The sequence below is a fragment of the Amphiprion ocellaris genome, chromosome 1, assembly GCF_022539595.1.
Source record: "Amphiprion ocellaris isolate individual 3 ecotype Okinawa chromosome 1, ASM2253959v1, whole genome shotgun sequence".
Lineage (NCBI taxonomy): Eukaryota > Metazoa > Chordata > Actinopteri > Pomacentridae > Amphiprion > Amphiprion ocellaris.
The window spans coordinates 26,581,288-26,608,899 of record NC_072766.1 but is presented as its reverse complement, the minus strand read 5'-3'; the positions used below and the strand labels follow the sequence as shown (position 1 = coordinate 26,608,899).

Here is a 27,612-nt window from a genome sequence, read left to right as displayed (position 1 = left end):
TATGTGTGCAGTGCAGCTTGCTCTTACCTGTCTAAGACAAATTTTTCCCACGGGAGACTGTAAAGTAAACCTTAAACCTCAAACCTTGTTTTAAGAAAATCTTTCAGATCATTGTTGATCTGCTGCAAACTGTCCCTGTATTAAGTTTCCATCAGCAGATTTACATCTGCCACTCTCGTACATATCATCCTTCTCCCCACACTCTTTATTCCCCCTTCAGCCATGTAGGATGTCATCATCCAGACATCAGTGATGTGCTTCACAGCTGTGCAAAGCTGTCTGATGAAGTGTGGGGTACTATTACTTTTATTGCCAGTGTCATGCTATGTTTAATTTCATACTTATTTGTCTGAGGGCTCTTGACTCGACAAACATTTTCTGATTATCTGTTTTCATATTTTCCTCTTTTCTGTAGTACTCAGTGTTTTGTCCTCTTTGACAGAGAATTTGTGGTTGCTGCTAGAGGTTTGATATGAGAATGTTGCATTCTCAATGGAGTTAAAGCACCTGAACTGTAAATGTTCCTCCTATTGCAGAAGTTAATAAGAACTGTCACGATGTGATTTGAGTGCTTCTCTGAATTTTTCCTTAAGGGTTTAATGTCTGTGCCTAATGTTGGCCTCCAAACAGGCATACCAATCAAAACAAATAAATTTTTGTACTCACTTTCAGTGAGAAATGTGCGTCTTGTCAAATTATGCATGGCACAAGCTGCTGACTGTACGTTAGGTTGCAATTTTCTCATGTGCTGTACTTGCCGGGATTATTATACACAAATAAAACGCTTCAGTTGCCTTGTTTGTGTCATTAATGTTTATTAGTTTAGATATTAACATGACACAAACAGTTACTGAAGCCACGCTAGTATGAAAGTGTCAGCATTATCAGGACCATGGACAGAGATATCTAGTCTTTGAAAGCTACTCTGTGGGGTTTTCCACTAAACTGTATGTTGACACTGAGTGTTACATTGATCCTATATGTCTGACAAAGAAGACCATGTAGTCATATTCTTCTGTGCTTTTGTTTGCATGCTATTGCCACCAAGAGCAGTATAATAGCATGTGATGTTATTAATAAGACTGTGTGATATTATCCATGTCTACAATACCTACAATGTGGAATGCAATGTATTTTTTTTCCAACACTGGAAACAAATGTGGCTACACATGCTATATAGCCACATTTGCATTTGCATTGCTGTGCTCAAAAAATTGGACGCTCTTTATCACTTAGCTATCCGCTTTGCCATTAACGCACCCTTCCACACTCACCACCGCAATCTCTATAAATTGGTGAGGTGGCCCTCCCTTCATACCTGGTGGCTTTAACACTGCTAACCTCTTCTGTTCTCCACCTTGCCCATAATTCATATCGCAATAGGTCTAGTGAACACATGAAGCTCATCGTCCCCAATGCTTCTACTATTTTTGGCCGTAAATCCTTTCGCTGTGCAGCAGCAAACAACTGGTACGCATTACAAAACATCCTCAAATTTGCAACTCTGACTCCACTCACCACCTTCAAGCTTAAACTCCAACAGATGGTAGATGACTATGGCTCCTGCTGATCACTTTGGACCTTACTTACAAGCATACCTACATAACACACACTTTCCTACATTCCATGCACATTTGTCTCACTCACATTCATATGCTTCCATGCTTCTTACTTGTTGACCTGTTTACTTTTGTTCTGTTCTGTTTTTATGTATATTTGTGTCTGCTGTTTACATGTGTATTTGCTGGCACCTCTTGGCCATGCCATGGTTGCAAATGAGAACTGGTTTGCGAACATTTTTACCTGGCAAAATAAAGGTCAAATTGGTAAAATAAAGAAAAAATAGATATTTAATTAGTAACATTTACACAGCCTCTACAGACTGTTTTTCACACTATTGGGCACAACTGTAGAAAGACATTTCACCATGCTGAATGTCTCTTCCAACAAATTGCTGACAACTGATTCCGCTGCATACTTACATTGTCTCCTCTCTGCTTTGGGGAAACACAGTCTGCAGTTCAGGTGAATAGTCACAGTTGAGTCAGTTATGGTTTCTTAGTTGCATTCAGGATTGCAGATTTGTTTTTCTCTTCCCTCTGTCCCTAAAATCTGCCCACTAGCAGGCTCAGATAAGGTAATATGTGAATATGACATTATTAATGATTAAATCCTAACTAGGGGCCTGGCAAAATCTCGAGCTGAATCTGAGGTTGGATTAGGTTCAACATAACTTCTAAGTTTGCATCAGCAGCACATAATTCAATTCTGAAGCACTGTTCATGCTTCTTGTAATCGTCCATCCAGAAATGCAAATTAAATGAGATGAAATTCATCTTGAGTTTCATATAAATTATATACTGGTTCTCTAGGTTCTCTATCTATTACAAACATTGACTAATAACACTAACTTGACATTTAACGTGGTATAGAATCCAAGTTTTACGCACTGGAAACAAACTCCAACCACAGCCAGGCTGCCCCCTTGATCCTGTGGAGGTGGTGGGAGACAGGAGGATAATGACAAAGCTGTTATCTACCATGGAGGACACCTCCCACCCCTGCAGGAAACAGTAGCATCACTGGGCAGCTCCTTCAGTGACTGACTGCTTCACCCGCGATGTTTGAAGGAGAGGTAACACAGGTCCTTCCTTCCTGCTGCAGTCAGACTTTACAATCAAGCCTGCTCCCAGTAGTTCAGTTCACCCACTTACAAACTGTGCAATAAAAATGTAAATAATATGCAATAATAATTGCTGCAATTCCACAGAAATTTTGCTGTAAATATTTGTATTTTTCTTCAAGTAGAAAATATCTATATCTATGCACTGTGTGCATTGTGTGCTGCTCTTTTTTTTAATTCAAACTCTTTTTCTATTTGATGCTGTTACACTGTAAATTTCCCCACTGTGGGATCAATAAAAGTTCTATCTATCTATCTATCTATCTATCTATCTATCTATCTATCTATCTATCTATCTATATATCTATATATCTATCTATCTATCTATCTATCTATCTATCTATCTATCTATCTATCTATCTATCTATCTATATATCTATGTATAAAAGCGTAAATAGGCCGCTAAACAAATGAACCAGGAAGTTGGATTTTAGTTCCTTGGAAAAGTTGCAGCAGTTGTTTTTAAGCTGCAGCTTCAGGGCCAGTCACATTTTTGATAATCTTGGTCTCATTTTTCACTGTAATATAAAATACTGTACCTTTATGATAACAGTGCAGCCATGGTTAGAAATAGAGATACCTCCAAAATGTATTTTATGCAGTCTAACACAGTTATAATGCCATGAATCACAGAAGAAGAAAACTTGATGTCTTTTTGAACAATGGGAAAAAAAGAACAAAAAACACTATGCTCAGTTCATGCAGCATGTTTTGTTTGAGTGTTTTTTAAACAGTGTCACCAAAAAATGATGACTGTGCATACTCTAGATTTTTCACTACTTAAATTTTAATTGTCTTGCATGCTCTTTCATACTTTTGTCAACACACCCTGCAGTGCAGCGAAGTCACTCATGGCTTCTTGATTGTGGCAAGGAATGCAGAATCTGTTTGTTTTCTACTGAATCTCGTCATAGTAAGTGCTTTATTTTTGGCAATTTTTTGAATAAGACATCTAGAATAAAATTGTTGTGAAGAAAAATAATACAATTTTATTCTTGCATTCAATTTCCTGGCTGAATGAGTTAAATGAAAATAAGTTGTTCAAGGAGTGTTGGAAAGCTGAAATCAGATAACACTCTATTTTTCAGTTTTTGGCAGACAAATAAGGACATTTTGGTGATTTTGTAAAGACAAATGCCTTTCAAACCCACTGGCGGTTCTGGGGTTCAGAGGGTCAAACGTGTTGCATTGTAGCAGTCATAAATGTGGATGAACTCATAAAAACTGTGCACACGAGCTGCATTAGTATATTTTTCTGTGTGTGTATGTCTGTGTGTGTTTGTGGTTGCGTGTGTGTGTGTTTGGGGGTGTCAGCTGTGCCAGTATTTATAGTTTGCACTTGAGCTTTGTTGGGTAAAATTTAACCGAGATGTCCTCACATTGGCTTAAATGTACACATATATATGCACTCGCACAAACAAGAATTTCTAGTCCTGCAGCACACGCACACACACACACACGCACGCACGCACACGCACACACACACACACACACACACACACACACACACACACACACACACACACACACAGAGGGTTACTCCATAATGACAGCCCACAGCAGATTGTCGGTCTGACGACTTGCCATTTCACATCACTCTGCGGAGATGAGTGGGACACAAACATAAAATGGCTCGGAACCATACAGATGGAGAGGCAGATAGACCCACTGACATGGATGTAGATGTTTATAATAAAACAAGTCTCATGATTTGAGTGAGGCTGATGCTGTGACACAGCACATCTATTCCAGGCAGAGATTGTGGGAACAGAGACATAGATCCCTGTAGCCTCTGTGAGGATGTCAAAGCTGGAGGCAGGAGCTGGAGCACGGCATGCTGCAGATGGGAGTCAGCATCAGTACAAAAAGGATACTATATTTTGAGAGGGCTTTACCACGTCAGCACCAGTCACATTGTAAATTCACGGCACATTCTTTCTGGGTGGCTAAAGGCTGCTAAATAAGCCCCCTTCTTCGCTTAGGGTTAGCCTAGGGTTAAGTGGGTTAAATTCCAAAATAGTCTTAACTCTGCAAGGTGGCTAATCTTGGATCACAGCAGGGTGAGCTAAGCCAAAGCACAGTTGAGTCTCAGTTATCCACTTTCAGATGTGCCAGGTTGACACAATACTCAAGTGCTTTAATCTCCGTCAGCAGTGGACTGAACATTTTTTGAGAATGCAGCGCAGTAAGGGGGGGGTTTAGATGGAATCTCTATGTTACATCCATGCAGTGATTAATAAAAAGGTTCATTTTAGGTGAAAAATGAATACAGTGCAAACATTAGAAACCTCACCTGCATCTTTCTGAGAACTCTTAACATAGTTATCCTTATATCTAGAAATGAAAGTAGCTTTTTATGTGTCATAAATATTTAAACTATGGCAACCCCCCACCCACACCCACACCCACACACACACACACACGCACGCACGCACACACACAGAAGAAAAAACAACAATATTAGTAAATGCAGAAAAATGTCATGTCAAACTATTAAAAAAAAGGTGTTTTTGCTTTAGGTGGAAATTTAGAATTGGTTTTTATAGATTTTTATTGGCAGAAAACAATAAATATTTGATGTGCATTTCAATGGATATCATGCTCTAATAATGATGCTAACTATATATATATATATATATATATATATATATATATATATATATATATATATATATATATATATATATATATATATATATATATATATATATATATATATATATATATATATATATATGTAATGGCCACACAAAAACTCATGAAATAGGCCTGGACAAAAATGGACAAAAATGATGGTACCCCTAGAAAACACTGAAAATAATGTGACCATAGGGACATGTTCAATCAAGGTGTGTCCTCTAATTAGCATCACAGGTGTCTACAAACTTGTAATCAGTCAGTTGGTCTATTTATAGGGTTACAAGTAGCCACTGTGCTGTTTGGTGACATGGTGTGTACCACACTAAATATGGACCAGAGGAAGCCAAGGAGAGAGTTGTCTCAGGAGATTAGAAAGAAAATTATATACAAGCATGTTAAAGGTAAAGGCTATAAGACCATCTCCAGGCAGCTTGATGTTCCTGTGACTACAGTTGCACATATTATTCAGAAATTTAAGATCCATGGGACTGTAGCCAACCTTCCTGGACATGGCTGCAGGAGGAAAATTGATGACAAATGGAAGAGACTGATAATAGGAATGGTAACAAAAGAGCCCAGAACAACCTCTAAAGACATTAAAGGTGAACTCCAAGGTCAAGGTACATCAGTGTCAGATCGCACCATCCGTCGTTGTTTGAGCCAAAGTGGACTTCATGGGAGACGACCAAGGAGGACACCATTGTTGAAAACAAATCATTAAAAAGCCAGACTGGAATTTGCCAAACTGCATGTTGACAAGTCACAAAGCTTCTGGGAGAATGTCCTATGGACAGACAAGACAAAACTGGAACTTTTTGGCAAGGCATCAGCTCTATGTTCACAGACGCAAAAATGAAGCATGTGAAGAATAGAACACTGTCCCTACTGTGAAACATGGAGGAGGCTCTTATGTTCTGGGGCTGCTTTGCTGCATCTGACACAGGGTGTCTTGAATCTGTGCAGGGTACAATGAAATCTCATGACTATCAAGGTATTCTAGAGAGAAATGTGCTGCCCAGTATCAGAAAGCTTGGTCTCAGTCGCAGGTCATGGATCTTGCAGCAGGATAATGACCCAAAACACACAACTAAAAACACCCAAGAATGGCTAAGAGGAAAACATTGGACTATTGTGAAGTGGCCTTCTATGAGCCCTGATTTAAATCCTATTGAACATCTGTGGAAGGAGCTGAAACATGCCGTCTGGAGAAGGAACCCTTCAAACCTGAGACAACTGGAGCAGTCTGCTCATGAGGAGTGGACCAGAATACCTGCTGAGAGGTGCAGAAGTCTCACTTACAGTTACAGAAACGGTTTGATTGCAGTGATTGCCTCAAAAGGTTGTGCAACAAAGTTTTAAGGTAAGAGTACCATCATTTTTGTCCAGGCCTGTTTCATGAGTTTATTTTTTAAAATAATTCTGTTCAACCACGGTTCAAAAGCAATGTCTGATTTTCATTGGTTAATTTTCATAAATTTTTTATTTATTATTACTTGTGTCATATTCAAATTATTTCTGTGACCATTGTGGGTTTTTCTTTAATTAACTAGGTGGTGCCTATATATATATATATATATATATATATATATATATATATATATATATATATATATATATATATATATATATATATATATATATATATATATATATATAAAAATAATGAAATCTGTAGAAGCACTGCTATAGTTATTGCTTTATAATCAGACATCAGTGTGACTATAATTCATTAACTATCCAGGTGCTTCATAAAATATTCCCAAAGCTAAGTCTTGACTGCTATATCTTTTAAGAAATATTGTCTGGTGAATAATGGGGGCCAATTTAAATGAACTATTCGCAAATGTTTGGTTGATTTGCTGGTCCACGGACCGCTGGTTTGCCTGCTGTCATTTCTGGGTGTTTATTTGCGCCTTTAGTAGTTATTTTAAAATTCAGTGAAATGTTGAATGGCACGCAGTGACCCTGCTAATCTTGCAAACCTCAGCTTTCTGCATGATGTTCTTCCTTCGGACCGATATGTTCAACACAGGGCACTGGAGCCTCAGAGTAGGAGGTGATTACAATGATCTACAAACACTGGAAGCTGTTGCTTGAACAAACACACACACACACACACACACACGCGCGCGCGCGGGCGCACTCACACACACAGCAAACACACAGAAACATCAGAGCACTGATTAGTGTCAATGTTGGAGTAATGAGAACAGAGCTTTGTAAAAATGTATTAAATAAATGCTAATTAGTGACATCGATATGCTGTAAACTTACTGCGATGGTTAGGGAGGATTATGCCCTCATAGTCTTCAGAACACAAAGCAAGAAAAAAAGATGTGATAATGAGTAGAACTACTAGTGATATACTGTGACCTCATAACTCATCAGCTGTATCAGTATTAGTGAGAAAAGAATCACATAAGGGCTCCAAATATGGAACGATCAGAGTAATTACTTGCAGTTACTGTGGGAAGTATTTGGGGGCACCAGAAACATACAACCCCCTCATCTCACCCACTGAGATGCTGTTGAGTGATCTGATTTAAGTTGCGGTGTGTAGTATGGTCACCTCTCTGTCTGCCTGAAGACGATTTGATACATAAACCAACTAAACATCCACAACATTGTGCTTTTTTCCTCTTAATGTGTTTTTGTTATCAGGTTGTTCTTCCACTGCTACACCTTCAGTTGACAAATACAGGTCAGGCTCCTGCTGATAGAAGACAGAAGACTTGAAAGGATGTTCAGAGACATTCATTGTTGGATTATTTTTGCACTAACTGACCCAATTATAAGGATCTTGATTTGAATCATCTTGCCGTCTAACTACAGCAGCACGACTGTTAGAAATGAGACAACATTAGAAAGTGTTGATTTTTCTACATGGCTCAAGCATATAGGTCTGCTGCCAAGGTGTGGGTTTGCTCAATAAAAATCACAGAGACTATTTTCATTTACTCAAAATAGAAAAAAAGGATAGAAAGCAAAAAGGAAAGGTGTGGGTGAGAATAGGAGAAAAGAGAGGTAGTGTGTTCCAAGTTAATTTCTCTTTCCTCAGATTGACTTCAAAGCAACACGACTAATCCTCTCATGCTTGCTCGTTAATAATCCGGTTAATAATCCATTTAGCTGCTTTCATGCTGCGCTGTTTGTTGGCATTATGGTGCTGCAGAAAGAGAGGAGAGAGGAGTCGTGGTTTTTCACTCGAAAGTTCCTCCGACTTCTCCACCCCTCACTTAATGACACAGGCGTTCACTTTTGGGGTTCTTCACTCCAGCCAGGCCACACTGTCAGTCACTCAGCTTATCAAGGCCTCACCAACTCCTCACAAACACCCAAACAGGTTTTTACAGCATAAAAGATAATGTGCATTGATTTTCATATAGTGTTTTATAACAAGTAGGCAAGCATTGGTTACAGTTAGGGTGAATCTCCAAGAAATGCATAAGTCAATAAAATATTCTCTGAAGTAATGCTTACAACAGTGAAAGTAACTGAAAAAATGGCTCATATTGTGGAGACAAATACAACATTTATAAAGCATAAGTTATATTTATTCCAGCAAATATAAATATACAGTTATACAAACAATACAGTTAAAAGTGCTGTATATAATGCAGAAAAATGTTTTAAAAAGAAGGCAGAACTGCATAAAAGCATTAAAATTCAAAACAAGAAAAGCACTCAGAGAGTGCAGTACTCTGCCAAGGCTGCTCAGTTGTATCATTTCCAACGGCTGAAATCTTGAAAAAAAATTGTGGCAGAAATCACGGCACTATAGAATGTGGCCATTTAATATAGATGTACCCACAAACACAATGACCTTGTTCTGAGCACAGGTGTGCATTATGCATGTATGCAATATGCAGCGGGAATTGATTGGACCCACAATTTAATCTATTTGTTCCTTGTATCATTTTGGACGGATAAGTCCTGAGAAGTCTGTAGCGGTGGATCTTTAATAGATCACAATTGAGATAATGAGCAGGCTGCCGATGTAGTGTTCACTTGTAGTCATAGTTACAGGGACACCATGCCGCTATCTCGCAATGATACAGAAATCTTTAACAAATCCATGAATCTACATTATAAGTCGCATCACTGCCAAAATCAAATCAGTTGGTCCTTGTGACATTTCTGACCTTCCCTGAATATTTCATCCAAATCAGTTAGTCAATTTTTGAGTAATGTTGCTAACAGACAGACAAACAGACGGACAAACAAACAAATGTATGCCGATCGTGACATAACTCTGCCACGTTCCTTGGTGGAGTAATAATCAAAACAACAAATGCAAAGTAGCTGCTTCTGCCTGCTGTCAGTACCACGGAGGGTTCGGTTTATTCTTTTGTATTTATGTGGTGGTTGACATCAAGAAAGTAATTTTTTTCTGATATTTCAGTTAAAGTGAGTGAAGCTTGTGATGTTGCGCCACCACACTTCCATGATTTCAAGAGCAGTACAGTGCATACTGGACTCTATTAAAGTGAATCTGTGATTAATCAATCTCATGCATGAATCATACATCAATAATAGCGTAATCTTATGTATGATCCATGATGATGAAAAACACAGAAATGCATGATAAAAATAGCATATTGTCAGCATTTGCTCCCAAAAATTTCACAAATTGGCTTTCAGGGCAGCTTCTGTCCTAGTAAGAGAAGCCCTATTCATACTCTGAAATCTGTATTTTGCAGTCACATTGTGGGAATTCACCTTTTTTGGGCAAAAGCAAGTCCCCAAAAAGACTTGTTTTAAGGTTGGAGTAACCATGTGGCAACACAGAAAAGATAATATACATTATCATTCAAACGTTTGGACACACCTGTGGTTTTTATTTAAGTATTTTCTATGTTGTGGAGTAATACTGAAGACATGAAAGCTATAAAAGAATACATATGTGATTATGTTGCAAACAAAAAGTGTTAATCCTCAGTATTAATCTAAAATGTACAAAATAATATAAATAAATAAAAAGCATTGAATGAGAAATTGTGTCCAAACTCTTAAATGGTAGCGTATGCGAACTGTTTAAAAAGCAGATGCTGCATCACTATGATTCCACTACAGTCAATGGAAGTGGCAACACCAAGCATGAGAGTGGTGTTGTTTTGCCCCAGCCCCACGCTGTACAAGCACTGCAGGTGCAGCCAGTAAACACAGACATTCATTTGCATTACATTTTCAGTGTAGCCACGGCGTAAGTATTAGGCAAGCAGCAGTATTGGTTGGAGTAACTCACTGGGAAATGCATGTACAATGATGTCCTCTGGTGTGATGGAAGCACAGCTGCATGTGTATGCATGTATACTAAATGTTTCCATATCTGTCCCAAACATGTTTATTAGAAACACAGAAGGCCGAGGGATAGTTGGTGTATTGACTGTTTTAGCATGTCCACACACACACACACACCCACACACACACACACACACACACACACACACACACACACACACACACACACACACACACACACACACACACACACATAAACTCTATCTCTTTCTGATGTATGTTTTCTCTCAAGCTCTCTCCCAGTTTCTCTTTCCTTTGCTGTTTTTTGTTCTTTTGCTCTCTCTTTCCATCTATTTTTCCTCACAGATGGAACTAAGCCAGCCTCAAGGTTTTGGACTGGAGTCTGTATTTTCATAGAGTAAGCTTTCAACTGCCATTCCCAGCGAGCCTGAACAAGTGGGTTGCCAGATCCATCATGGTTTTATCTCTCATTATCTGTGAGACTCCCGGCCCCCTCTACTAGCCTTCTGCATCTGCTGGAACAGAGTTTAGATGAGAGATGAAACAATTAGCTCCATTTTCAGTAATCAGCAGAGAGAAGTTGACAGTAGAACTGGTTAAAGAGAGTGAATACGGGAATAATATTTAACTCCTTCTCTCTATTTCTGGTATGTTCTGTTCCAAAAAACCAAAAACAAAATGTGTAAAAGCTACACATGGATGGATTATAACTTCTCTGAACTGCTAACTTATTCATCATTCATTTTTCAAGCAAAAATGGACTAGTTTCACCCTCTCAAAGGATTTGATAGTTTCGTTTATTATATAGTTAATTAAAAATCTTTGAGCTTTGGACTGCTCTTTGGATTTCCGTTGGACTTCAGTAGCTGAGCAATTAAATGGTTAATTTAATTGCTCAACTGAATAAACCAGCAGGTAATACAGCAGTAAAAATAATAGATATTTGTACCCACAACAAAGAAAATTAATTTATGATTTTAAAGGCCTTTGGGAAATGTAACAAAATGATAAGATCTTTTCTCATTTTGGTCCCTTTTAAAGCTAACTGGCTTTGAAACCTAACGAACTAATCACATGGTTGACTTGTGTAGGTTAATTCAGTACAGTTGTAGATATACAGTTTGTTACAATAAAGATAGAAACGATAATTTTTTTGAGACTCTCTTTCAGACTGAGTCCCTTTTTCTCTGCCCGAATCTATCTCATGTCCAATAAGAGGAAACCTCGAAATCCTTATAGACAGTATGTAGTATCTTCCTGCACACCGGACAATATTCCCATATTTACACACCATCACTGCCACATAAACATAGAAAGAAAATCACTTGACAGAATTATTTGCCGACATAACTCTTTAAATTCATGTGATAGGTCTGACTAACAAGACTCACCAGTCGTATATCTGATCTAAGTTTGGACTAAAACATTGACAGAAGCTGAATTTGCTTCCGGCTGTTTGTAGCAGTCTTTCCTCTGACTTCATTAAATACCTGCATTAACGGCAGCAGGATCTAAATAAGCATCTCTGCAGCAATTGTTGCGCATATTTGTGTGTCGCACAACAACAGAGACTTCATTAATTACTTAAAAGTGAAGATAACAATGTTGCATTTTCTACCTGTCAGACAGGCGAGCTGTCAGTAGAGTTGGGAGAGTTACTTATGAAATACCTTGAATGAGTGTACCCTAGCGTTCAAAAGTTTGGGGTCACTTAGAAACGTCCTTATTTTTGAAAGAATCTTTTTTTTTAATGAAGGTAACATTAAATTAATCAGAAATATAGTCCAGACTTTGTTAATGTGGTAAATGACTATTCAAACTGGACACGGCTTATTTTTGATAGAATATATACATAGGGGTACAGAGGAACATTTCCAGCAACCATCCCTCCTGTGTTTTAATGCTACATTGTGTTAGCTAATGGGGTTGAAAGGCTAACTGATGATTAGAAAACCCTTGTGCAATTTTGTTAACACATGAATGAAAGTGTGAGTTTTCATGGAAAACATGGAATTGCCTGGGTGACCCCAAACTTTTGAATGGTAGTTTATGTCTGTCTAATCAATCAATAATAATAATAATAATAATAATAATAATAATAATAATAATAATAATAATAATAATAATAATAATAATAATAATAATAATAATAACAATAATAATAATAATAATAATAATAATTTGGCTTACTTAAAGTGAGTAAACTAATTTTAAATCCTTTGGATAACTGCAGCATTATCTGGCACATTACTGCACGTAAGAAGAGGTTTGTTGTTTGATGTATAGGCTATCAAGTGTCTGTCTAAACAAAGATTGATCAGGAATAATGTTTAATCATTCGACAGGTGCTGTATTAAATTCACATGACCTGTAGTGCATCTGTGAGTGCTGGGCAACTTTATTTATTCTAATTGCACAATATTAAATTATCCGTGGTTGATTTCAATTGTCAAGTAATCTAAATAAGTACATTATGTAGCAAAACAAACCACTGAATACTGAATAGTCAGACTTTATCATGCTGAGATGATCCAAGACAATAATGAAATTATGAAAAAGCTAAGGTGTTGTACAGTATATATATATATATATATATGTATGTATGTATGTATGTATGTATGTATGTATGTATGTATGTATGTATGTATGTATGTATGTATGTATGTATTGGGGCAGAGCAATTATTACTGATTTGAGCATTTCATGTTTGTTTTCTTCACTGCCTCTGTGCATTTATCAGAGACCAGCCTGTATGTCTTCACCATGATGGAGTTGTGTTTAATGAAATGGTTGATTTAGTGACAAATTGGAAGCAGGTTTGTGCTGATTGATGGGAAGCTGAGGAGATGAGGCTCTCTTAACTGAAGGTGCGCTATAGGGCCTGGCTATATTAAAACCTTGTGTGCTGAAATAGCAGGACTTGAGATATAAATTAAGTCGCTTAGGGGCATGAAAACTCATTTTGCCGACTTTATTGTGTGTCTTGAAGGGAAACAATAGATTAGGTTGATGACAGCGATAGAGATACTCCCATGATTCACTCACTCAGTAAATGGTCTTATTTGGGAACACGGTGTGCAGTAAACATGGTTAAAAAACATTAAACATAAAACAGATTGAGTAGAATACACAATTTATCAAATACTGAAATTTAGGGATGTCATTTTTAAATTAAACCACAATGAAAACGTGACTATCTTACTGGCAAACTTAGATAAAATGGTGCTTGACCTAGACAATGTAGTTGGTGAAAATGTTTGAATGGTTTATAATTAGTATGAATTTGTTGTTGTTTGTAGTTTTCAACTGAGAATTGAAAAATAATGTCTCTTTCTAAATCAGCTCTGCTTGCATGAGAAGAGAAATTCTTTGCCTTCCTCTGGCATAGCAGAACCTGGAACTGCCTCGTGCTCTACATGTATTTTATGCTCTTCACAGTTCAGTCACTGTTCGCTAATTTGAGATGCAGTGTTTTCTGTGAGAGCAAAGTAATAAAGGAAAAGGATCAGGCTTGATGTATACATAATCACCTACAACGTACACAGACAGTCTCGGATTGTAGAAACAGCCAAGTAATAATGGCATTTTAGTTTGATTTATTTTTTTAGCTTTTTAGCCATTTTCTGCATTCTGCTGTCTAATTCATTTTCCATTTAAAATGAAAAAAAATATCAACACCAACTTTGTTTTTCCACCAGGCATTGCTCCAGTGTAATTGTAAAATTATTTTATTCTTGTTATTGATATTTTTTTATTGTATAGTTTGTAATTATTGTTGTTGATTTTTATGCCTCTGTAAAGTGTCCTGGAGTTCCTTGAAAGGCACTTTAAATAAAATATATTATTATTATTATTATTATTATTATTATTATTATTATTATTATTATTATTATTATTATTATTATTATTATTATTATAAAAAATACAAAAAAACTTATAGGCTTATCACCCAAAATGTTATAGCAAATTCCTTGTTTTGTTTGCAAAAATTCCTTGTGAAATTCTGAACGTGTTTGAATTGAAGCAGTATATATATATATATATATATATATATATATATATATATATATATATATATATATATATATATATATATATATATATATATATAAAATATTTGTTTTTTTCTTAATAATTAAATATAATAAATTTTTTTAAAATAATAATTAATTTTAACTCCATAAATAAAGAAGTCAAAGGTTTGGGGTAAGGGAAAACGACTGCTTTGGTTCGAGGCTGGGGTTAGGATTTTCCTCGTCAGATGACATTTTGCTGTCAGCAAAGTGACTGGGATAACATGCGTTGGAGACCAATGGCAACTGCCTTAGCCAGCTTCCCTCCGAGCACTTGGCGCTGTCTGAACAGCTGCTCCTTAAACTTTTGCTGAAAAATGCTTTGACTTTCATGTTGATCTGTGCCATGCTGTGGATGGTTAGGCAAAGGCAAAGTGTAAGAGAGATAGGAGACTGAAGGTTGTAATCCCTGCTGAATCCCAGTGCACCTTAATAGGACTCAGTAGAGCCAAAGATCATAGAGATTACCTGAGCTGAACTGTAAAGTGAACTTACAGACATAGACACACAGGCACATAAACACACACATATGTTGACCTAAACTAGACCATCCTAGGTTAAGTAAAGGATTCAGGTATTAGTAGATTGTTAAATAGGGGACATTATCCTCCTATTGTGCGCTGATTGGATTGTGTCACCTGAAGGGTCAGGACAAATACCTTCTAACTGGAGCAATGGAGTGTAGGTTGTAAACAATAGCTGGTATCACCCAAATGGTAAGTAGAGAAATCTCAGGAACAGACTGACTAATTATTGGACTTGAAAGGGCACTGTTAGTTTTGCACAATTCATGGAAAATTCATCAGAACAGCTATTTTGAATCTCTGACTTCACCCATACAACCTTCTTCTGGGTTGAATGACTCTTGAAGTAAGTGTAGTGTTGCACATATTCCATGGAACTGCATGACTTTTTCTTTACAGTGATGCTGGTTGCATGTCTGTTTGACCAATTGTTGGTAAGAAAAAACATTCTGAATTTACATCAATTGTATTCATAGTTTTTTTCTACACCCATGAATCTCATTTAAATAACTTTTGGACTCATCATTGCATAGATGCAGAACACACATCACAAGAATCAAAGCTTTCTAATGTCAGACATGTACACATACTTTAATCTTCCTGGTGTGAAGATAGAAAGAATATCTGTAACGTAATGCTTTTAGCAATTTCTTCACCTATTTTCACATTCCTGCTTCTCAGTTAAATAAGTCACAATGCTCATTTCCACAACAACATTCAAGATGAGAGTTGCAAAGTAAAGATAGTAAAATCACCCTAAAATAATTGATTAATTGAGTTATGTTGAGTCATGTTAGTGTGTTTGATATGTTCCTTCTTACTATCAACTGCCTTCCGATACTGCTGTCTGCAAAAATAAATCTAAATAAAAAAATAAATAAAAAATGTAGATGAAGAGGAGGTGGTACTGAAAAAAACATTCCCCATCTTCCGTGTGAGTACACACTAAATGTGCACCAGAACAAAACAAAGACTGATTTAAGCTCTGTCAGGAATGAGTTGCATGTTTGATAATGAACACAAACATTTTGTTCAATCACCTGAAATGCAGCTCTGTCATAAAATATGATGAGTGCCCAGTGAAGGAAACTAACCCAGAGCAGTTACCAAAGCAGCAGCTTCTGTCATCTACTACCTTAAGACACCCCACACTTATAATATGATAAGCCATAAGGCTATAAATATGTCTGTAAAATCAATACATAATTACAATTAGAATTACAATGGCTTTATTGTCATCATACGTGGCATGACGAAAATATAAATAGCTTCCACTGGACGGTGCACAACAACAAGCAATAAGAGCTAAAATATCAACATTAAATAATAGAATCAAATGCACATATATAACAAAACAATATTAAAAATGACAACATGTACAAAAGAGGCCAGATATATACAATATGGGGGGTAAATGAAATGGAATAACCATAATAATATTGTTCATTTTGGAAGAGGTTTGACATAGATTTCACTTTTGCTTTGGTTCTCTATTTTAACAAAGACTTAAATGATTGCTGTTTGTTTTTCTTTTTTGTTCGAAAATATTGCCCTTTAACTTTCCTTTCAGCTCCATCGCACCTGCTCCACCTAAATGTTTCAGTTTGTTCAGTATTTAGCAGCTATTGTTTCTGTCAGCATTTTGTAACTGATTACATTTATCAGAGCTTATTGCAGTAGCTGTCAGTTGTGTCTGGAAACATCACCGATTAAAGCAGCGAGACAAAAAGTAAACAGTAAAGTTGTTAGTCTTTTTTTTTTTAAAGAAGTAGAAAACTAAATGCTAAGTCACTCTGTAGAGCTAAGGGGAACTAGTCAAGCAGTGGTTTCCTGGGGGTGGAAAAGGGTAATCCATCATGTCTGATCCATTGCCAAGACATAAGAGCAGCTAAAATTTAACAGTTTATTTGTAGAGGTAGAAATGTGAAAATCAATTGTGATATTGATTTCAATTGATATTTTCCAGCCTTGGCCAATTGCATTGCAATTTTTAAATTAGCTATTGCACCGTCATAAATGTGTCTTGTCTTTAAGTGCTCATGCAAACGCGTGTGTGTGTGTGTGTGTGTGTGTGTGTGTGTGTGTGTGTGTGTGTGTGTGCGTGTGTGTGCGTGTGTGTGCGTGTGTGTGTGCGTGCATGCTTCAGCACAGTATTGGCAGTGTTAAGATCTTCAATTATGAGGAGTTGTGCTGGAAGATTAAGCAGTGAAACTATTGGCTAACCATTTGTATCATTTGCAATTAGTGTAAGAACTAAAGCTTGATTTTCTCTGTGTTGCTGTGTCTGTCTCTCTTTCTCATCCCTTGGTTTAATTGGCAATTCTATGTAAAAATATGAAAAAGTCGTTAAGACTGCAACAGCTTTTCCATTCAAACAGATTATGGATGGCACAGTTACCAGTGAGAGCCAAATAGCCCTTTGTAATCCTCATGGAGGACATTTAATTAACTGGCCTTCTATTCTATTTCCTCTTTCTCTGTCTTGCTCTCTTATTCTTTTCTTAATCTGTTTCTTTCTTCCTTATTGCTTCTCCGTCTGCTTCTGTGCCAGTGACAGCTGTGGCCAGAGGCAGCATATTTTCAGGTTGTTCGTCCATCCCTTTCCCGTGAACACAATGTCTGTGGAATGCCTTGAGGAAGCATCTTTAAAATTGGCACAAAATGTTAACTTGGAGTCAAGGACGAAGTACTTTGATTTTGTTGGTCAAAGATCAATGTGACTTCACAATGCACATACTTGGCCAGAACTGAAGAATTATTATGCTCATTGTGAGAACAATTCACACGAATGTCAATAAGAATAAAAACCTAAAAAATAGTAATAATAAAACGGTCAAATGCCAACTTCCCTGTTGTATCAAAATGTTCCAGGAAAAGCATGTTTCTGTCTGTTGCTCAACACCATAACCATCTATTAACGCACAAAAAAAGGCATAAAACCACAAGACAGTAATTATCCTTGCCTACTATTTGTCTCAACTGCATTCCTCTCTTTTTCAAAGATGAGTGTGTGCTGAGGACAAACTGATACACTGACAATTGCAGGTGTTGTCAGTTGTGCTGAAACTCTTTTCTTCAGAGACTTAATGACTGGAATGGTTAGTTCTGCATGTTAATGCTAAATAAGAGACGGTGAAAGAGAGAGCAAGAGAGGCTGGTGTACTGAAATGAAGAGTTCCACGTTATGCCATCAGTCCTGTCAGCATAATGTAGAGCAGGAGGGAGAGAGATACTGACAAAATGAGGTTGCAGAGTTAGAACGGTTCTGATTGGGGTCATCGGAGGAGAGCAAAGGAGTAAGGTGATACCTGTGTTTGATTTTAGCTCTTTAACTGGGTGCTTGGCAATTTGACATCTTCAAGCTCCACCTATTACATAATGACATGATGTATTAACATAGAGACAGCTCTGACAGATAAATCACCTGTATTTATGGACTAAACTTTTATTTCTCACGCAGACTTTTATTTTTCTACTCTTTGTGATGTTGAGTCATAAACTATATACCACTTACATCTACCTGAAAAAACCCATCTGGCTGCTGCTGTAGCTGCACTTTACTTAAGGAATCAAATATGTCGGAACTGCTCTTGTTTCACAGAGATGCCGGCAGATGTGGGACACACATTTTTTAATCTAAAAGCTCGCTTGTGTCTGCCTATGTGGTGTTTATTGTGAAGTTCTGATGATGCACTGTGCATCCTTGATAAGTTGATGTGCCGAAGTGTACTTTACAGTGAATTGCTGTGTTTTTTTTTCTAATTGGCTTCATAATGCACCCTGCTGCAGAGCAATTTCCCAGCTGAGATTATAGAGTGGAGAGGTCCCATGCTGATTCCAAGGATGTGCACTGGGGCCGATCCAGGCACTTTTTAATGGATTGGTTCTGTCTAAAATAAAATAGGTCTTAATCCAATCCCTTCTTTATTGCATCCTGCCTTGCGGTGTCCACCTCAGTCGGCAAATGTTGCTGCACTGCTCTCTAAATGACAGCAAAGTTCTACACAACAAGAGTACAACAGTGGAAATGACAGTGTGTGAATCAGAAAAAAAAATGATTTGATCACATTGGTAACTGACTAATGTCTGGTGAGCATAGTGAATCTGTTTTCTATCCTTTCTTTTCCTCATTACAAAAGATCAGTATACAAAACATTTAGTAAGCAGCTTCTCATTTTGGCAGGTGCTGATTGCTACTTTCACAGTTTGAAATGACAAATGTTGCCACTGGCAGGTCACATCAGCTGTCGCTAACTGATGACAGTTTTATGAGTAGCTAGACTGCAGGACAGGACTGGTATTAGGTGATATATATGTTTATTAATATCTATAGCAGCATTGGTTGGGTTATGTAGCATAGGGCAAGTGAGAAAAGAAAAAAGTGAAATTAAACTAAAGACACCTTCACTTGTCAGATACAGACATAACCTACCATTTATTTGTTGCTGCATTGAACCGCAATGATGTCTTATGCAGAGTCATCCCTAAAGTTATTATTTTCACCTGCTTTTTTTGTGGTGACAATTCAATGTCTGCTGCGAAAAGGTTTCAGGAAATATGAAGCTTGTTTGCTTCCAAAGACAAACAGCAAACATCTGTAGAGAATGCAGTAGAGAATTGCAGCTTTTATCAAGCCCTGACCACAAGTTACAAGGCATTTTAGTTTGTGTTAATTAATTCTTGTTAGCATCAGAACACAAACATAACATCCACTATTCATTAGGACTCTATACATACTGTATGTGGTCTAAGAAGGAAAATATAATAGAGGAAGACTGTGCTGTGAGAAAATGAAAATTTAGAAATGTTTGGACTTGCATCCTATTGGAGCAAATGAGGTCTGTGGCTATGGAAAAGCCTTCTATGGCACTATTAGTAATTGCAGGTCCCACTGTTTCTAGGGATAGCAACATATCATTAGATCCAGTAAGATGCATTAGTGTGAGGGATGGCAATAGCACCAAGCTGTAGCTCCCTGTGGTCCTTCATTAGCTACTAATCCACTGATGATCGTTATTAGAGAGACAGGCATGTGTGTGTGTGTGTGTATGTGTGTGTGTGTGCGTGTGTGTGTGTGTGTGTGTGTGTGCGTGTGTGTGTGTGTGTGTGCGTGTGTGTGTGTGTGTGTGTGTGTGTGTGTGTGTGTGTGTGTGTGTGTGTGCGCACGTGCGTGCATGTGTGCATGCGTGTGTGCGTGTGTGTGTGTTATGCGTTTTGGCATAGCGCTCTGTATATTAGCCTAGTGATTTATTATCTGACTAATGCTGTCCCTTCTTCCCCAAAGCTGCATTGTCCTTTTGCCAATTAATTCTGAATCTGTTACGACCACAGAGACAGAGGGAGAGAGAGAGAAAGAGAGAGAGATTATCAACAAATACATTCGCTGAACCGCAGAGTCAAGTGCAGTGCTATATTTTTTTTTTCATAAGATATGGCTGGTTAATTCCACTCTTCTGTCTTCTTTTGATGTCCGCTTATGTTTTCCCTTGTAACGTTCCCTCGTTACTTCCCTTCTCTAATGCCATTGATTTATGCAATTGCTTGCTCGTTCTTTTCGTTTCCCTTTCTCTTCTTAATTCTTCCATCTTCCACTTTTCGTTGTTCTGTTTCTATAACAACCGCAGGGTCATTCTTCAGCCTCTGAGCTGCAGTCTTAATCCTGTTCATGTGATGCTCAACTCTTGTTTTTGTTGCTGTTTTTTCCTGCTGTGCTCTATATTACTTGAGTGAACCTTCTCAGTCTGAACATGCTTTTTCTGTAACTCTTTTTCCTGTGAACTCTGCATTGCTTAGTATGCAGCCATTCACACATCTTTTTTTCATCTTACTACTTGCATTTGTTACTACAGTCAGTCGGATTCCAAATAAAACTGACCATTTATTTCTTTTCAAAATGTACCAATACTGACAAATTTAAGAGCAACCATTGGCTTTGGTCATGAAATTACTCCTCTGCTTCCTTGCAGTGATGAGTGAACACTGCTGTGTGGTGTGGGTCTGTATATACACCAATCAGGCATAACATTATGAGTATCTGCCTAACCTCTGCAACCACTCTCCATCAAAGACACCACGGTGGAACAAACTGACAGCTACAAGTTCCTGGGCCTGAACATCTCAGAGAGCTTCAGCTGGGCCAAACGCACTGCAATCACAGTGAAAAAAGCTCAGCAGAGGCTGCACTTCATTAGGGTGCTGAAGAAGGCCAGACTAGGATGCCAGCCTCTCACTCAAGCCTACAAAGGTTTGGTTGAGAGTGTCCTCACCTGCGGCATCACAGTGTGGTATGGCAACATGACTGTGGCTGAGCGGAAATCACTCCAGTGTGTCATCAGAAAGTTGTTGGCTCCGGCCTCCCGTCTATGGAAACCATATACACACATCGGTGCCGGCGGAAAGCGCAGAACATTCTGAAGGACAAACTCTATGCAGCTCATGGCCTGTTTTGGTGGGGGAACTTGGGCTGCGGCCTGAGACACCGCAGACTAGTGAGCATCAGAGCTGCACAGCTTGTTTTCAGAACAGCTTTTTCCCGGACACCATCAGACAAGTGGCATTGGACATCAGGGAGGGGAGGTACTATAACACAGCAGAACATCAAAATACCGTGACATCACACAAATTATAATGGACAAATGTGCAATACTCTCACAATGCACAATAAGTAAACATTATTGTGTTTTTTATCTATTTATGCTAATATCTGTATTTAACTTTAGTTTATTTAAACTTCAGTGTGATTTATTTCAGGGTTCTTGTGTCTTTTTAATTGTTGCTAAATTACTATTATTTTTTGACTCAGAGTCACGTACAAGAATTCCAGTGTACCTGTACTGTGATGTACCTGTGCAAATGGCAATAAACTCTAATCTATTCTAATATTGTGTTGGTCCCTCCTTTGCTGCCAAAGCAGCCCTGACCCATCAAAGCATGGACTCCACTAGATCCCTGAAGGTGTGCTGTGGTATCTGGCACCAAGATGTCAGCAGCAGATCTTTTAAGGCCTGGAAGTTGTGAGGTAGGGCCTCTATGGATCAGACTTGTTTGTCCAGCACATCCCACAGATGCTCGATTGGATTAAGATCTGGGGAATTTGGAGGTCAATTCAACACCTCAAACTCGTGCTCCTCAAACCATTCTTGAATCATTTTTGCATTGTGACACGACACATTATCCTGCTGAAAGAGGCCACTGCCATCCGGGAATACCGTTTCCATGAAAGAGTGTCCATGGTCTGCAACAATGCTTAGACTGGTGGTATGTGTCAAAGTAACATCCACATAGATGGGAGGACCCAGGGATTCCCAGCAGAACATTGCCCAAAGCATCACACTGTCTCTGCCAGCTTGCCTTCTTCCCATAGTACATCCTGGTTCCATGTGTTCCCCAGGCTACCGATGCACACACACCCGGCCATCCATGTGATGTAACAGAAAATGTGATTAATTAAACCAAAACACCTTTTTCCTTTGCTCTGTGGTCCAGTTATGATGCTCATATGCCCATTGCTGGCTTTTTTGACGGTGCACAGGGGTCAGCATGGGCACCCTGACTGGTCTGTAGCTATTCGGCCTCATACGCAACAAACTGTGATGCACTGTGTATTCTGACAACTTTCTAATAGAACCACCATTAACTTCTTCAGCAATTTGAGCAACAGTAGCTTGTCTGTTGGATCGGACCACACGGGCCAGCCTTCTTTCCCCACGTGCATCAATGAGCCTTGGCCGCCCATGGCCCTGTCATCGGTTCACCACTGTTCCTTCCTTGTACCACCTTTGATAGATTCTGACCACCACAGACCAGGAACATCTCACAAGAGCTGCAGTTCTGGAGATGCTCTGACCCAGTCGTCTTGTCAAACTTGCTCAAATCCTTATGCTTTCTCATTTTTCCTGCTTCTAACACATCAACTGTGAGGACAAAATGTTCACTTGCTGCCTAATATATCCAACCCACTAACAGGTGCCATGAGGAAGAGACAATCAGTGTTATTCACTTCACCTGTCGGTGGTCATAATGTGATACCTGATCGGTGTATCTGTGTCTGTGGGTGCAGGGGTGGGTGTATTGATGATGACAGTATGGGACGTTTACATTATCAGTGTCACTTTGAGTGCTGAGGATTTATTTGGGTGCATTTAGTGCATCACTGATTACAATTGTTAGTTAGGGGATTCAGGGATGACAGCCTTACTTTCCTGTGGATTATATTTCTACTGTTGTTCACATGGCACATTCAAGAAGAAAAAGAGGTGTATAACTGAATTACTTTTGGAAAAATAAATCCCTGACAAAACAAAAAGGAATTACACTTTTATTTTTTTTTTAATCGTGGCATGTCTTCATTTGTATATGACTCAACCTCACTTTTGTTGGGCTTCTTGTTTGATTATTAATGTCTGTTGCACAAACCCAACTTCTACAATGGAACAGACACCTCTGTGAACATAAGCGTGTAGCCAAATATGTATCTTGACTACATTACAAGGGTAACAGTGCACATAATCGGCAATAGTGTATGCAGAAAATATATATACTCAAGTATTTCATATTAACAGGCAACTGAGACTTCTTCTTGGTTCTTAAAGATTGTTCACCTCTCATTCAAGAGGCTCCCTCAGTTCAGAAGTGAAGCACAGAATTACATTGACCTTGGTGACTGAGAATCTGCGCAGACATAAATACAAACTCCTGAGAATGCATGAAACAGAGTACTCCAAATACTCCAAGGACTCCAGTAGACCAGAAAAGGAGTGTAATAGCAATAGTGTGTGTGTGTAGCTATCCATGTGCATGTCCACAAGGGAGTCTAATAGGCTTACATGAATGTTTTCCACCTCACTGCCATGTCTGGAACAGCAAGAGTAATCTTGAGCAGGATGTGATGTAAAATGCACCTGTGTTTGGCTTCGTGCAGAAAGCAACAAATCCACAGGACCAGTGTAAAAGACTAGTCATTATTTTCATATCATGTTAGAAATGATGAGAAAACATCACAGTTACAATTTCCAATGCCTTCAAATTGCTGTTTTGTCTGACCAATAGTCCAACTTCATACTGATTTGTTTGTGGTACATAAAGGAATATATGGCAAAGACAGAGAATCTTCTCATTAAAGACATTGATACCAGCAGATATTTAGTGAAAAAAAAAAATTGAACAAGAGCTCTTTTTCTCCTGTAGTTTCATTTTTTTGACTAATTGGTTCTTGTCTTTTTTTTTTTTTTGCATCAAGTGTCATGGGTTTTCAACAGCATAGTAATGATTTTTACATTTGGAGCATTTTTAGACTACCATACACACCGATAACCTTTAGACCTGTGTAAACTGCTGTCTTCTAATATTGGCCAGGCAGCATTTCTGCCTTAATCAGCTCGTCTGTACCTTAAGCTGAAATGATACTGAGTACAGCTGGTTGATGGGAAACGTCAGGCTATCTTTGGTAATGTCCCATGATTTGCTGTCAGAGGTGACAGAGAAAAGTCGAGTCATCCTCTACACTGATCTCATGTGTACCCCTATTCCCAGAAATGAAAAAAAGAAAAGAAAAAAAATCTCCACTGTTCAACAACGCTATCAAATATGGTAACTACCAGCTATCCTAAACAACTGTCTCTAAACTACTGCACTCTCTTATCTCTTGTTCTTCAGGTCCAGAGTGGTACTTGGTCAGAGTGGAGTTGACTGTGACGGATGTAAATGACAACATTCCAGAATGGAGCATGGTTCCTGCCCCCTACCTGGCTGTGGTTTCCCCCGATACCCCTGCAGGTTCAGTGGTCTATAAGCTCTACGCTCAGGATGGAGATGAAGGCAATAATGGTGAAGTGGAGTACTTTCTGTCTGATGGTAGGTTATTTGTTCCTTTGTTTCTCCTCTCTAATGGAGCAGGATGACCATGTGTACCTCTTCATAGCATACAAGTAATAAGTATCAATCAGCACTAGATTTTCAATCTAATGTCTAAATATCTCAGCCACTATGAGGGGGTTTACATACTACATATTCGCTATATTAGGTGTTTCATTCATCACACTGAAAGGGAAGTAAACTAAAGTAATTGAAAAAAAAGTGATCAAATCAATCATTTTGTATAGTTAAACTGTTTTTATGATAGCAGGAATCATAGTAAATGCTTTCAAATCTTTCCATGATGTGGAGTCAAATCTATTTCTTTTCCTCCTTGAATTCTTAGTCTCTGCCGTGCGAACTTTTTGTGCACACACAATTTTCCAGTGTAACAGCAATCATTTCTCCATTACACAAAATAATTTTCTTTCTTATTGTCTGCCGTGTAATGATTTCTTGCGCCCATTTTGGAATCTGTTAAAGAGACCATCTTCCAGTTTTCCTCATGAGAAAAAACTGACAGAAGAAATTATGTTAAAAACACAAACATTCCTGTTTATGTTTTGAATGAACTTTTTGGTCATGTGATTTGATTGATGTTTCATGCATCAAAGGCTTAATTGTGTATCAATGTTGCAAGTTTGTTTTGCATGTAATTATCACAGGACAACAGAAGGGCCCCTATAATAGTTGATTTTGCATCTTTCTGAAATGCAATGTAGTTTGAGTCAAAGTCTAAAATTGTATTATGTTACACAGAGGTCAAGTAACATTCCAATTTCAGTGTTTGCTTTTGGCATTACACATCTCAACAACTCAAAAAACTGACTATCCAGTAATTTTTGTAATTGTATCAGTACACAGCATAACGTCTTTAATTCTTAAATTCTTGATTTTTAATTTCTAACTTTGAATCTTCAGTCTCATTCTTCAATTTTTATACTGTCTGGTTCCTTTGTTTGATAAGCGTGCTAATCTAGCTAATTATTCATTTAACTTACTATTAACATTTTTCCTATTCATTTTATTGACCACTCAGCCTTGTCTCCTTATGTCTTGCTTGACTGTCTCTGTGTTTGCTTGTTTTGACTGTCAAAGCACCTTGTGAACACTGTTCTTAAGGGTGCTATATAATTGAAGTTAATATTATTTATTATTATTATTATTATTATTATTATTATTATTATTATTATTATTATTATTATTATTATTATTATTATTATTATAATTATAACAAGTATGCATTTACAATATTTTCGATAGCTATTAAAAGGAATGTTTTGGACACAGCGTCTTGCCTTGTAATCTTTTATACTGATTGTTTTTTGAAATGGTTCTTTGTTCTTCTTTATCTGGTCCAAAAAATCATCTGCAGGGGGCGATGGTCGCTTTGAAGTAGATAGAAAGAATGGCCAGGTACGGACTACAGGCCTTCCTCTGCAGCGGGACAGGGAGTACCTGCTGACAGTTGTAGCCGCCGACCGGCTGGGCAGCCGCAGTGCCCCTGCTGTCGTCTCCGTGGTTGCAGGAGCTCGGCCACCGCAGTTTACCAACGCATCTTTCACCATTGCCATACCAGAAAACACCCCTGAAGGACAACCGTGAGTTTATATATCCACTGAATTTCTTTACTAGACCTCCACATGAAGTGGTATGTACCCTTCAGGGACTTACATCTGTGCACACTTCCCTCCAAAGCTGTCTTTCTACCTCTGCTGTGGTTGTTATTCTTGCTGACAAAAAATACTTTTACATTGCTTGCGTGAATTCATCATAAGTATTTAATGTGTACGCATATTTCTTTATTTCTGTGGGTGTGATCATGAATCTTAATGTTTTGCAGAAATATTAAATAGATTTCAGTTGTGGGAGATGTAGCATTGAGCGTATGTACTGATGTTAGAAGACTGCTATGCATTTACATCAACAATAAGGTTGTCTGTATCTTTAAAATCATGATATCATTACCAGAGATTGCCTGATAATCCAGTCGCATGGACGCTGGATGGGGCTCTAACTTTTCCTGTGATTTGTCATTTTAAATCAGTGTAGATAAATTTACAGTAAGTATGTGTGCTCTCATTAACGTTATTTATTTCATTTCTGATAACATAAGGTTTGTACATGCAGTGCAACAGATTGATGGTGACAACAAATAAAAATTGAGTTATAGATTATTAATATGATGGAAAATAAACAATTACAAATATATAAATCAAGTGTCCAAAATTGCAGGCATTTGTATTAATTCATAAGTAATTGCAGCTTTAGTAACACATGCCCAATCCACCTTAAAGTGATATGAAACTCATGCATCTGACGGGCACATACCGGCTAGAATGGCAGCAGATTGTCTTCAGTAGCCACTGTGGAGTCGGAATGCGTCGCAGGCAGATGTTAAGGACATTGGTCCTCTGAGCAAAGCTTTAGTGAGCAGGCATATGGAGATGCAGAATTTTGTCAGATTGCACAGCAGACTTGTCTCGATTGGCAGATGGAAAAGGGATTATCCTTTCCTATTCACATCTTCTTAAGAGTCTTCTTCTAAAGTCAGATATATAGAAAACTAATTCCAGTA

At 38.0% G+C, this 27,612-nt stretch overlaps 1 protein-coding gene across 1 annotated transcript in view; it reads left to right on the top strand.

Annotated features, from left to right (window-relative positions):
* The window catches only part of LOC111563846 (neural-cadherin), a 375,623-nt gene that overhangs the window by 71,341 nt on the left and 276,670 nt on the right, over nucleotides 1–27,612 (top strand). Inside the window, exons 2-3 of the mRNA XM_055010997.1 lie at nucleotides 24,837–25,034; nucleotides 26,410–26,635. Of these exons, the coding sequence (XP_054866972.1) occupies nucleotides 24,837–25,034; nucleotides 26,410–26,635 (424 nt within the window). The remainder of the gene's footprint in view (nucleotides 1–24,836; nucleotides 25,035–26,409; nucleotides 26,636–27,612) is intronic.